Source organism: Canis lupus, chromosome 35, assembly GCF_048164855.1.
Source record: "Canis lupus baileyi chromosome 35, mCanLup2.hap1, whole genome shotgun sequence".
NCBI classification, from domain to species: domain Eukaryota; kingdom Metazoa; phylum Chordata; class Mammalia; order Carnivora; family Canidae; genus Canis; species Canis lupus.
The window spans coordinates 27,148,615-27,161,979 of record NC_132872.1 but is presented as its reverse complement, the minus strand read 5'-3'; the positions used below and the strand labels follow the sequence as shown (position 1 = coordinate 27,161,979).

At 35.7% G+C, this 13,365-nt stretch overlaps 1 protein-coding gene across 23 annotated transcripts in view; it reads left to right on the top strand.

Moving 5' to 3' along the window:
- Positions 1–13,365, top strand: part of EPHA6 (EPH receptor A6) — an 872,277-nt gene that overhangs the window by 410,063 nt on the left and 448,849 nt on the right. For 22 of the 23 annotated variants that reach the window (XR_012024450.1, XR_012024449.1, XR_012024448.1 and 19 more), the window contains one exon: positions 5,496–5,651. The exons of the other annotated variant lie outside the window; for it this stretch is intronic. Coding sequence is in view for 19 of the 22 variants with exons in the window: in XM_072812309.1 (XP_072668410.1) it covers positions 5,496–5,651 (156 nt within the window). In the remaining 3 variants the exon portion in view is untranslated. The remainder of the gene's footprint in view (positions 1–5,495; positions 5,652–13,365) is intronic. 23 annotated transcript variants of the gene reach the window in all.

The window sequence follows — 13,365 nt, the reverse complement described above, 5'->3', positions numbered from 1 at the left end:
TACATTAAGAGAATGTAACTACCTAGAACAATGGCTTTCCAATATTTTTAAGAGAATAATCCTATGTCTTGAAATGAAATATTATATTAAACCTTAGTATTAAAATAGGGTAATATTTTAACAATCCAAACATGTTTTATAAGTTCAACATTTTAATATTTTTAAAGGCAATTTCGATGTGTACACAGACATTTCAAATCAGAGATAAGTTTGAGAGTTGCAGTACCAAAATATCTAAAGTGTATTTGTATTTTTTGTGGTATGCAAAATATTCTGATTCAAATTCATGTGGACAATTTTACCTAGAAAGATTTTTTCTAACAGTCAGCTTACCTTGAGATATTAGAATTATTAGTTTTGCATTGCAATTGAATCACTCTTGAAATCTTTACTGAATGTTTCTATCCCTTTCTTATAGTAATTTAGCAAGCCCCAGACAAAAACAAAACCCACAAATTTATAGTAAGATGAATTGTGCTATGATCAGAACATACAGGGCAGCCTGGGAGGCTCAGCAGTTTAGTGCTGCCTTCAGCCCAGGGCGTGATCCTGGAGACTTGGGATCGACAAGTCCCCTGTGAGGAGCCTGCTTCTCCCTCTGCCTGTGTCTCTGCCTCTCTCTCTCTCTGTATCTCTCATGAATAAATAAATAAAATCTTTAAAAAAGGAAAAAAAACATACATGGAGAAGAAATGCATAATCACCTGCAGGAGTTTAATTAGCAGAGTATTCATACTGTGAAAAAAATATGTATTGAACACTTACATTATGATAATCACTTGAGGATTCTCATATCTCAAAATGTTATCAGAGCCATCCCTTGAGGGGTTTACAGCCATTAAACACGTGATCACCAAGGTGTTGCTGAACAGGTAACAGAGGATGTGACCGCAGCTGGTTGACCCTTCAGCTGGACCTGGCAGTTGGAGGCTCCTCAACCCCTCTCTTGTCTTTGAACTCTATGATCTGTGTACGGTTCCCACCGTGGGAGCCATTTCAAGGATCGAGCCTTGAGAGAGGTGTTGTTGGGACCATCTGAATAGTATAATGACTCAACCCATTTAAGGCCTTTGTATAAACTTTTAAGATTCTGAAGGGCAGGTGCAAGGAGCTATTTATTCTGCAGCTTCCCCCAAACAAGCCTCATATGTCACTTCCCTTGCTCATGAAACCTGCCACCTGCCAATCTGGAGTGATCTACTTCTTTCTTCTGTCTCTCCTCCTTGCCTTCCATGCACTGTGCTAGTCTGTGAACCAACAGGTATACACTATTGTTGATAAGTCACAGGTGCTTGGAGAAACTAAAGCAGTCTAGCAAGTCAGAAAGAAGGAGGACCTGAAAGAGGATCAGGAGTTACCAGGATGATTGGGTCATGGGGTGGAATGGAGAAAAGAGATTTTCAATGGAAGAAAAGGCCCAAGCAGAAGAAATATCATGATACATTCATAGAAATTAAAGGAGACATTTAGCAAGTCATTCACTCATTCATTTACCGAATACTGAGGGAGGGCCACATAATGTCTGGAGCTGGTCTAGGCCCTGGAGAGACACCTCAGGAAACAAAAGAGACAAAAACCTCTGCCCTAACAGACATTTTAGAAGGAAATAGCTTGAAAAAATTAAACATATCAAGTGTCAGATGTTAAGTTCCTTGTAGATAGAAAAAAGAGCGGAGGGTAATATAAAATACTGTGGTAGGAAGTAGCAGGAGGGACAGTTTAAAAAGGGAATCAGGCTTCATTAGTATGATAACACTGCTACAAAAACTCCGATATAAGGGAGGGAGCAAACTGTGCAGATGGGGAGTAAGAGCAAGGGTTACAGGCCCAGTAGCAGGAGCATGCTTCCATGCAAGATCCTGGGATGCTAGTGTGGCTGGCGCAGAGCACATGATGGAAAAAGAACTAATGACAAGCAGAGTCGCAGGGAAGGAGAGGGAGCAAAACCAGGCAATGCCAAGGAGACAATTAATAGGGCAATGGCTTTACTCTAGGAGAAACAGAAAGCCACTGGAAGCTTGGAGCCCAGTGACAATGTGACCTCAGGTGCCTTCTGAGGAGATCCCTGCCTGCTGGGTAGAGGATGGAGTGTAGAAGGGCCAAGCCTCCATGAGGGAGCCTGAGAGGGGAGCAACTCCATGTGATGTGGTTGGGGCTGTCGGCAGGGTCAAGCCACAGGGGAGCTGGCAATCCAGTCTGTTTTCAACTTTAACATAACGATGTTGGGAAGTCATCACAGTTTTTCCCAGCAGGGAGATATAATGAACAGATTTCTGTGATCAAAACTGCACTCTCCAGCGTGGTAGCTACCAGCCACATGAGGTGAGTGAGCGCTGGAAATGGGGCTGGGTGAATTGAGATGGGCAGTGCATGGAAAATGCCTATCGGATGAATTAGTACAAAAAGTGCAAAACACCCCAAATGATGTAAACTATTTCAAGAGTTAGATTATATGTTGAAATGATAATATTTTGGATATGTTGCATTTTTTTTAATTTTTAAAAACATTTTATTTATTTATTCATGACAGAGAGGGACACAGGCAGAGGGAGAGCAGGCTCCGTGCAGGGAGCCCCACGTGGGACTCGATCCCGGGTCTCCAGGGTCACACCTCAGGGTGAAGGCGGCGCTAAACCGCTGGGCCACAGGGGCTGCCCGGATATACTGTGTTAAATAAAATATATTATTGAAATTAATTTCACCTCATTTTCGTTTTTTAATGTGGCTCCTACAAGATTTTAAATGATATATGTGTATAACTATAAATATATATGTTTTAAAAAATATTTTATTTAAATTCAATTTACCTTTTTAACACTATTGGAAAGAAATTTAGAAGATTCTTCTGTTCACAGAATCAAATAGGCAAGATTGGGTGCTGAGACCAATTGCAGTCTGTCTCTACAATTTGAATATCACTGAGCTATTCTAAGTATTTTAAGAGCTGCTTTAAGCACTTCAAAATTCTGAAAGGAGATGACAAATTAGCTGAAAACACTTCAGATAAATCATCTAAATTTTGGTTTTAAGGGTGGCTCAGGGGTTGAGCATCTGCCTTTGGCTCAGGTCATAATCCAGGGTCCTGAGATTGAGTCCCACATCCAGCTCCCTGCATGGAGCCTGCTTCTCCCTCTGCCTGTGTCTCTCATGAATAAATAAATAAAATCTTTAAGTAAATAAATAAACAAATTTTGGGGTTTTAATTACCAAAGAAAATAAAGGTAACAGTTATTTGTTTGCACAAAATAAAGTGATAAGCAGGCTACTTTATATGCTAGACAGTGTTTATGACTGAGATTTGAATCACGGATAACAGAAAGAAAAGCGTTTACAGATCTTGTTTCTATGTCTTGTAGGGTTTGTATCTGGACGTGCAATAAACTTTAGTATAGTTCTATAGTGTTCACATCCCTACTTTATTTCAAGATGGTCTTATTTCAAAAGGCCCTTATAATAATATTTAAATTCTATTTAAAATAATATTGGAATATGCAGAGTGCAAGCTCCCCACTTAAATGTGCACACTCTCTATAAATTGTGTGGTTTATTAGGTTTATAAATACTGTAATAGAGAAGATAAAGATATGATTAAATTTCTAGTTGGGTTCAACATTTAAAACTATTTGCCAGAGTATCACAAATGTATTCTATGGAATATATTAAGTTATTTTAAACTTCATAATTTAATAGAAAATAATTATTTTATTAAAAATTTATATAAGCTAGATTTATTAAATATCTTACAATACATTGTTTTGTAACTACTATATCAATAAGATTAAATTTAGTAACTAAAATTTTTTTAAAGAATATGTTAGTGGAAATGTTAGGGGTTGAGTACATATTATTGACATACACTGAATTTTGACAGTCTTAGAGAAATATTTTGATGATACATTGTTTTTATTGATTGCTCATTTGGTTACTAATTAATTTATCAGCCAGTAAGAGACACTGTGGTTGATATTTGTGTATCACCACTTATAGCTTCATTGATAGTGAATATCCACGTTTATAAAAGTAATTTTACTGTACAGAATTGATCATATTACTTCCCTTGAATTACTATGTTGTTTATATAGTGTTATTATAAAAACAAATTATCAAAAATAGTCGTTATTGCATATGCGCCCCTGTGTACATTTCTATGTGTCTATGTGTGTGTGTGTGTGTGTGTGTGTGCGCGCCACTTTTTGTGGTTTACACCTCCTAGAGAAGGAGTCAGTGGTACATAGTATACTCTTGGTATGTATCAAATTGCACTAATTTAGATCTTCAGGAATAGTCATTAAAATATATATCTCGGGTAAGATAAATAGTTACTATATTGGGACTCCTGTAGGTAGGAATTACCTCAAAAAAAGGCATTTTTTTTCTTTCTTTCCTGAATTTATAAACAGAAGCCTAATCAAGGGATTGTCATTCATTATTGTTATTTATTGTGTATTTTTAAATAGAGCATTTTGTGTATATGTATTGGATTACAATAGGTTTGTTAAAACATTTTTCACATAATACTTGTTACTGGAAGATTGTTCTTCCTTTATTTTGTGTAACAATGTTAATTTAGAAAGTGGTCAGCAGTAGTTTCTTTGAGAAAGAAACCACTACCCCTTCAACATTCAGGACCTTGGATGCATACTTAGCACTGGAATCTTTTTTCTAGATCTTACATTCCTGTGAAAAAGTACCCTGTAAATGACAACATGGGTTTAAGCAAAGAGAAAATGTGGCCTGATAAAACATTTCATCATTTACATTTCGTTTTCATGATTTTTTGTGAAAATTTATTTACTTACAGTTTCCATGCTTCTTGCCATATGTATATAGCACATGTATCTTATTTACTTAATATTTTGTCTATCCACTTTTAAAATGAATTCAAAAATTTTAAATGAATTATCTCAATATAATAAACAAAAATTTGTTTACAGTAAAAAATAAAAATAAACATCTAAAAATAAATCAGTGTTAACAAACTATAGGTAGAGCTTGCTAAAGTCTCTGAACTTAAAGCCAGCTTTCATTTTGTCCAAAAAAAAATTTTCACCAATAGGATAGGTGTTAAGATATACCAGCACCATGCTGGGTCTTTCTCCTTTAGTACTCAGAAGGACTAAGGGAAAAATGGAATGCAAATACATTTTACACAGTGTGGTTCAATGTTATTTAATGCTGTCTCCTACAACTGCACAAAATCATTTCCCTCACTGCCAGTTAGGGGCATTCCCACACACTGTTATTATTGTTATTTTGTGTATGTGTATTTCAGGTATATTTTTTAAAATTAGCAACCCGAGCCTAAATATGAAGTCACCATTATGTTACTGATTTTGAATAACTAATTTCATTATTAATATTAACATATATTGCCTTTTTTGCATATACGTGACACTGAACTTTTGAGATCAAATGTGTGTCGATTAAAATACATTGTACATGTACAAATAAAATAAGCAGCAATAACAAAAAAATTCTTTTCCCTGTTTTTATAGCTTGCAGACCAGGATTCTATAAAGCATTTGCTGGAAACACAAAATGTTCTAAATGCCCTCCCCACAGTTTAACCTACATGGAAGCAACTTCTGTCTGTCAGTGTGAAAAGGGTTACTTCCGAGCTGAAAAAGATCCACCTTCTATGGCATGTACCAGTAAGTCTATATTTTGCATTTGGAAATCCTGTTTTTAGCCCTTTGGTCTCTTTATTCTAAATTGTTTTAAAAAGTAGATATACAAAATCCTGTGGCAACATTATATTTGTCTTTGATAACAGTGAAGAAAAAAGTTTTCTCTTTTTTCTCAGCATAGTTAGCTTTCATCTGCTTGCAAAGAAATGCCTTTACTCAAAATTCACATGGATCCGTAGCATGCAGATCCAACCACTGGTCTGAGGCCCTGCATATTTTTCCCAACCATAATCTGTCCTCATGAAGTTAAAGCAATTTAAGGCTACCTAGGGATTTATAAACAAAACTTGTTCTTTGCTTCACCCTTGTCCATTGAAGGTACATAATTTAGGGACAACAAGGTTAGTGGGTGGGCCAGCTTCCAGATGGAACTTTAAAAGTCACTGTGCTATTGCTTTGCAGAAAAGTTCTAGTTTTCCTTGACATTTGTCTTTAAAGGAAAGTGTTTTAGAGTATGTCCACATTTCACCTTTCACTTTCTGATTTTTGGGTTGGAACTAATAAAATATTAAATTTAAATATGAAGGTCACTTTAATGCATGCACTGAGAATTTTAAATTATTTGTACTCTTTTATTATGAAGTATTATGAAATAGCCATACATTTAAAAAGTAAAAGTGAATCTATTAATGCATTGCTAAGCTATGCAAAAGTAAATGTCACCTCTTAGGTAGCTGTAAAATTCTTGTTAAATACGTAAGTAAGATATTACAGTGAAAATTTGCCCTTCTGTTTGATGAATTGGTGCCAAACTATTGCTTATCTTATGTAATTCCATAAAGGCAAAAATAGATTAAGAATTATGTAATGTTACATATTCCTTAGAGACAATAGTGATATGCTGTTTCTTTTAACTGATCCAGTCTACAGATTTATCTGTGTTACTACAGACTTTAATATAAAATATTTTTATAGAACACATTTAATAACAATATAACACTTCATTAGTAAGTATAATTTTTACTTTCTGATTATAAACGCTGAATGACTATTTTCTTCAGAAAATTTCAGCCTGGGAAAATTACTGCCTGGCATTTTTTTTTAAACTGGCAACATATTTTAAGTTAGTAAATACAAAAAGGAAAATTTGAAATATTACTTCTCACTTAATTATGGAAAGCATTTTTAACAGGAAAACCTTGCTGTTACTATATACATGTAATTCTTCTTTCACGGTTACTGTATATTATTTTATTATATTGGGAGCAGCATATTCCAGCTTAGGTAGAACTTCATCTGGCTATAGTACTGCTAGGCAAAAAAGGTTTTGCTTCTCAAAACCTGTATCAGAAACTGAGTGGAACTTCTAGGTAAGTGATAGAGGAGAACTTTCCTTTTTACTTTCTTATGAGGCCAGAAATAGACAATTGACAAATTGAAGGAAAGGGAGCAGGGTTGGCTTGCAGTTCTTTGGAGTGAGTGAGAGTCTGGTTAAGAAAATAAATATTGGAGGCAACATGGTCTAAGAACCTGGTAAACTAGTCCGCCATTGAATCAGATATGTGTCCTTATCAGCTTAATGTTTTACGTTTCTTGGATGTTTCTTTCCTTTAAAAGAATTTCCTTTTTTATGCTTGGTATTATAAATTATGTTTTTATTTTTTAATCTTTTATATGTTTCAATTTTATTTTAATCAATAGATATCATTTACCAGGGAACTCTAATGGTCTGTCTGGTGTTTCATCGTCTTTATTAATCTCCTACTCATAGCTGATTTCTTTCATTTCATTTCATTTTTATTTTTATTTTTGTTTAATTCCAGTATAGTTAAGGTACAGTGTTATATTGGTTTCAGGTGTACAATACGATAATTTAGTATTTCCGTACATCATCCCATGCTCATCACGGCCCCGCTAGCCTGCAGCTATACTAAATAGAAGTGGAGAAAGGTTTGATTCTGGCCATTGTTAGACAGAGAACGGCGTGCTGTGTTGCCATCAGAGATTAAAAGAGAAAAAAACCCTCCTTAAAAAGGTGAAAACATTAGTGAGATCTCCCTAGGGCAGCCTCGGGAGGTTCCCTTCTCATGGCTTCTCTGTGCTATTTTCTTTTCTGTCTTTCATTAACCACAAGTAAAAGCCAAATTTTAATAGATACATACTCTCTTAACTTCTGGATCATGTATATAAGAATTAGACATTCTTTATCACCTTTGTTCCAATAGTGTGTTATTTAAAGGTCAGAATTTGGGTCAGTTAGCAGTCAGTGGCACTACTTTCTGGTGTTTTTGTCAGTCTTAGAATTTGAAACTGCTTTCACAGAATCTTCCACGGATTTAAAAGGAGGCAGATTTTTCCTTAGTGTCAGGGGCCTAGAGATTTTGAATGTGTGAGTTTAAAAGAAAGTGAAGGACAAAATATTGGAAATGACAAACCAGGACATTTGGCGAGTCAGTGGCGTAGTAGGGAAAGATTTTATATGTAGGTATAGTATGTGGTCATATAATTGATATGGTTTTAAGGACCCGAAGAAGTCTTCCCTTGCTCATTAGTGCCATCATCAAAACAATAACAACAATCCTTATAAATGTAACTTCACCAGTACGAGTTTTATGATTTCTTTGGGTTTTCACCGTAGAGATATATGTCTTTTTATTTCATAATCTTGAGATACAACATATATAAGATATATGAGATTTTAAAACGTTTTTATGTGAATAAAAAGCAGTTTTATTCTCTTAGATTTTATTCTCTTAAAGCAGTTTGAGATTCACAAAAAAATTACGAGAAAATATAGAAAAACCCCCATATGCCTCCCTGCTCCCAGTTATGCACAGCCTCTCCCCTTATCAACGTCCCCCACCAGAGTGCTATATTCATACAACTGATGTACCTACATTTGAATATCACAGTTACCTAACGTCTACAGTTTACATTAGGGGTCACTCTTGGTGTTGTACATTCTGTGGGCTCGTTAGAGCATGCATCAATCATTATAGCATCATACAGAGTATTTTCACTGCCCTAGAACTCCTCTGGGCCCCACTGACGTTTGCCAACCACTGATCTTTTTTACTGTCTCCATACTTTTGCCTTTTCCAGAATGTCACATAATTAGAATCCTATAGTATGCAGACTCTCAGATTGGCTTCTTTCACTTACTAATGTGCATTTAAGATCCCCCCCTCCCCATGCCTTTTCATGGCTGGATAGCTCATTTCTTTTTATTTTTTTTTATTTTTTTTTATTTATTTATGATAGAGAGAGAGAGAGAGAGAGAGGCAGAGACATAGGCAGAGGGAGAAGCAGGCTCCATGCAGGGAGCCCGACGTGGGACTCGATCCGGGGTCTCCAGGATTGCGCCCTGGGCCAAAGGCAGGCGCCAAACCTCTGCGCCACCCAGGGATCCCTCATTTCTTTTTAGTACCAAATACTATTCCATTGTCTGGATGGACCGCAGTTCCAATATCTGTTTACCTACTGAAGGACAACTTGATTGTTTCACAGTTTTGACAGTTAGGAACAAGCTGCTATAAACGTGTGTGCAGGTTTTGTATGGACGTAAGTTTTCAGTTCCTTTAGGGTTCATACCAAGGAGCATGACTGCTGGTTCATAGGTAAGAGTATGTTTAATTTTGTTAAGAAACTACCAAACTACCATTTTGAATCCCCACCTATAAAAACAAGAGTTCCTGTTGCTACGCATCCTTGCCATCTTTTGGCATCGTCAGTGTTCTGGACTTCGGCCCTTTCCAATAGGTGTGTAGTAGAATCTCATTGTTGTTTTAATTTGTATTTCCCTGATGACATGTGATGTGGAGCATTTTTTCACATGCTCTTTGCTATCTCTCTTCTTTGGAGAAGTGTCCACGTTAATATTTTTAGGTATTTCCAATGGCTACAATTAAAGAAAAAAAGATGCCTCATATTCAAAGCTAATGGTGGTGGGCAAGAGGGTGGCCTGATCCTCAGTCTTCTATTGGGCCTGCTCTTGTTAGTTTACTTTTCTCACATTTTGTTTCCACAAACTCCTTCCTTAAAACGTGTTAAGTACTCAAACTTCTATCATTAAAAGAATACTCCAAGTTCAAAATTTTTTCTCTTCCAAAAAGAAAAAAAAAATCTTGAAAAAGCAGTCTTTATTGGCTATGGCTGTTTATTTTTTATTTACTTTTTACTCTACTGTATTCAGATTTTTTTTTTCTTCACTCTAGGAAAGTCATCAGATTTTTTTCCCTACCTCTTCAAGTAAACTATGTCAGAAAAATCCACCAATGATCTTTGCCATTTTGTGTTAGAAATATTTTTGTCCTGTTATTCATGATTTCTAACTCTGTTAATCATTCTCTGTTTCTTACAACTATCTGTTCCCTTCTATGCTAGGGCATTGTAATCTCCCCTTTACCCTCTTAATTTTCTCACCGTTGTATTTGTCATCATTGATGGTTTCTCTTCCTTTCCTTACTCATTGAATGTTAGTTTTTCTCACATTCCTTTCTTTGCTTTCTTGTGTTTTCACATTCTCATTCTCATGCCATCAAACATCACCTGTAAATAGAATGGTGCCTATGTTTTTATTCATATCCTGAGCTTTTCTCCTAAGTCCAAAGTTGTCTAGACAACCAATTGTGAGATTTTACAACATAAACGTCCTGTGGAAGTCTGCCCAAATGTCTGACCTTATATCATACCATATTCCCTTTGGTTATTAAACTCATGGATTTCCAACATACTGAGCTTGTTCTCATCCTTGGTGCCATTAGTTTCTTCTACTTGAAATACTCTCCCTCAAGGTCTTCTTATGACTGCTTTCTTTTTGCCCTTCAGCTCAAATGACAGCTTTTAGGACAGGCACTTCCTGATCAATCATTCAAAAACAGAATTCCTTCCAGTATTCTTTTTTTATAACACTTTTTATTTCTTATGGATTATATCAGTCCTTGAAATATCTGATTTATTTGACACTTGCTTATTAGTTTATCATCATTCTAGCCATACTAGACTATAAGACCCATGAGATCATGGATGTTCTTTCTCTCCTATCTCCAGCACGAATAATAGTATGTAGGTACTAGATACTTGGCCCTAAATAAATATTAGATGAATGAGTAGACTAATAATTTCAAGTTCAACTTGCAAAAGCCCATTTATTGTTTTCTCTCAGCCTGGTCATCCACCCCAGCTTTATTTCCTTATCCTGGTGAATTCTCATCTACCCATGCATCTAAGCCAGAAAGCTTGGAATCGTAATTCCTGCAATGACTTTAACATGTAGTAATCACAAGTCCTATCAGTTCTACCTCTTAGCATTTCTTCTGTCCATTACTTCCTGTCAGTTCCTAGCCTGTCCTTTTATTTGAGGTCTTCACCTCTCCCTTGGGCTAATTTAATAATGTCCTGGAAAATCTCCTTTTGTCTTCCATACCTCCAAATATTCCAAACTATTAGAAACAAAAATAAACCTTGATTGTATTACCACTTCCGCCTAAGGTTTTTCGAAGTCCATTCCTATTTGCCAGACTCATTAGAATTAATACAAGAACATTCGAAGTCCTGCCCTGGCCTGTCTCTCTCCCTCTAATTTTAACTCGATTAGGATATCTCAAACAGCCCTATTAACCAGTTATGTCAGCAACGTACTTGAGTTTAGGCCTTTTTGATTTTTAAAACTTCCTTGTGTCCTTTTTGCTTGAGCTGCAAAATATGTAAAAGAAATTATGGATAAGAAATTTAAAATGGAATACTGAATGTTTCCTCTAGATTTTTTAATCTATTTCATAAATTCTTACCTTTTTTCCTCAGGTGACTAATTAACGTATATTCACGCTTTAAAGGTTGAGCTGTAGAGGACACTCCTTACTATCAGGTCTTGGTCAATTAGGGCTGCCTCTGAGAGCAGTTGAGAGCACAGAAGACCCCACTGCCTGCCAAGAAATCTGTTATCAAAATAACTATCTAAGGCTTTTCCAAGCCAGAAGGGAAAAGTAATCACTGAGGTTAAAGAAACAAAGGAAAATAAAATTACTAAGAAAGTACTTATCCAGCAGGAAAGGCACAGAGCATGAAAGGATCAAAAGAAATAAACTAGGGTCTAACATATGAGTGCATGAAAAGTTAGACAAAATATAATTACACTGTTACAGCATTTTTACTTTGATGTTTCTCATGTGTTTAAATCAATAGGATCTTTTTAAAGCTACTGAACAGGTGCTGGAAGATTAACATATTCAACAAACATTTATGTTACCCACTTAGAAAAGTTCAAAACACAAAATGTAAATCATGTATATACACACACACACACATATATTTATTGGTAATTCTAATAGACATCATTAAGGATTTCTCTTTATTTGGTCATCTAAATATGAATCAAGTATCTTGAGAGTAAAAATAGTTGTTTCAAACTTCATTCTTAATATAAAGGCAAATATGTTTTTTTATCTTTGTATTTCAAATACAGTGACCAGGATTGACATGAATGTGTAAAAGTTGGATTTACTTTTGCTCTAAAGCTAATATTGTAAAATGGCTTCTTTATTGCTGGAATAATTAGCAACTTAAAAAAGTCATGATTCTCTCATTCTTATTTTGAGTAGAATAAGTAGTGTGTTGAGATGCAGGAAGAGAGTGTTCTTCATTTCAGCTTCCCTGCTCAGGTTCCCTACTTCTGGGTGGTTATGGGGATGTTCACTCAAGCACCCATACTCTGCTTGCTGTCTCTTCTTCCCCAGCCCCCCATATCTCAGTTTTCTTCTCTCTTTCCTAGGTATGTTTTGCATGGAAAACCATTCTGGTTCCTTGCTTTTCAATCTTACAACTCAAATACAAATGTGCACCTGATTGATTGGTTAGGTGGCTTACTGTAAACACAATGTAGGAACCACAATTTTGCAGACACCAGAATGGGAGAAGTTGCAAAAGTGGATCGTGTTACTTCTAGAAGACTGTGTTATATTCTTGTCTTACTATGAAGATAACTCTAAATATTACTTTGTGCATTGCAATGGTATATATATATTTTAATATATATAAAATATATATTTTATAAATTTATTTTTTATTGGTGTTCAATTTGCCAACATATAGTGCTCATCGAATCAAGTGCCCCCCTCAGTACCTGTCACCCAGTCACCCCCACCCCCCGCCCACCTCCCCTTCCACCACCCCTAGTTCATTTCCCAGAGTTAGGAGTCTCTCGTGTATATTTTTAAAATTATTTACATTATGGAATAAATACCTGTATTCAGTGAATCTCAGTTTCCCTAATACTGGTCACTGATGTAGGATGGCATTTGAGCTTCTTAGAGTTTCCTAAATGTAAATACTATAGTTTTTATTTCAGTGGAGGAGGTTCTTTTACCAAATCATGTGGGAGAAGTTCTTCTATAGGAAGACTTATTAAGCGGTCATTCTGCTGATGCTGGAGAGTTGAGTTACCACTTACTGCCAGGCCTCTACAGTTGGAATTCAGAGAGTATTGTCCCATTCAATATCACCTACTTGTACACAACAAATCAATTACCAAGGAGCATCCATAATTGGAAAGGTAGCATTCATTATTATCCCCACAGTTTTACTCATTCTGAGAAAGGTTATTAATTTGCTTTAATCTATTCATTTATTGTTTTGTTTTCCCTCCCAAATTATAACTGTGCTTAGTCTTTTCATATTTCTCTATTTCTAATGAGTAATTAAAAATAATTGACTGAAACACAGAAAGGGCTGTATGTAGGTG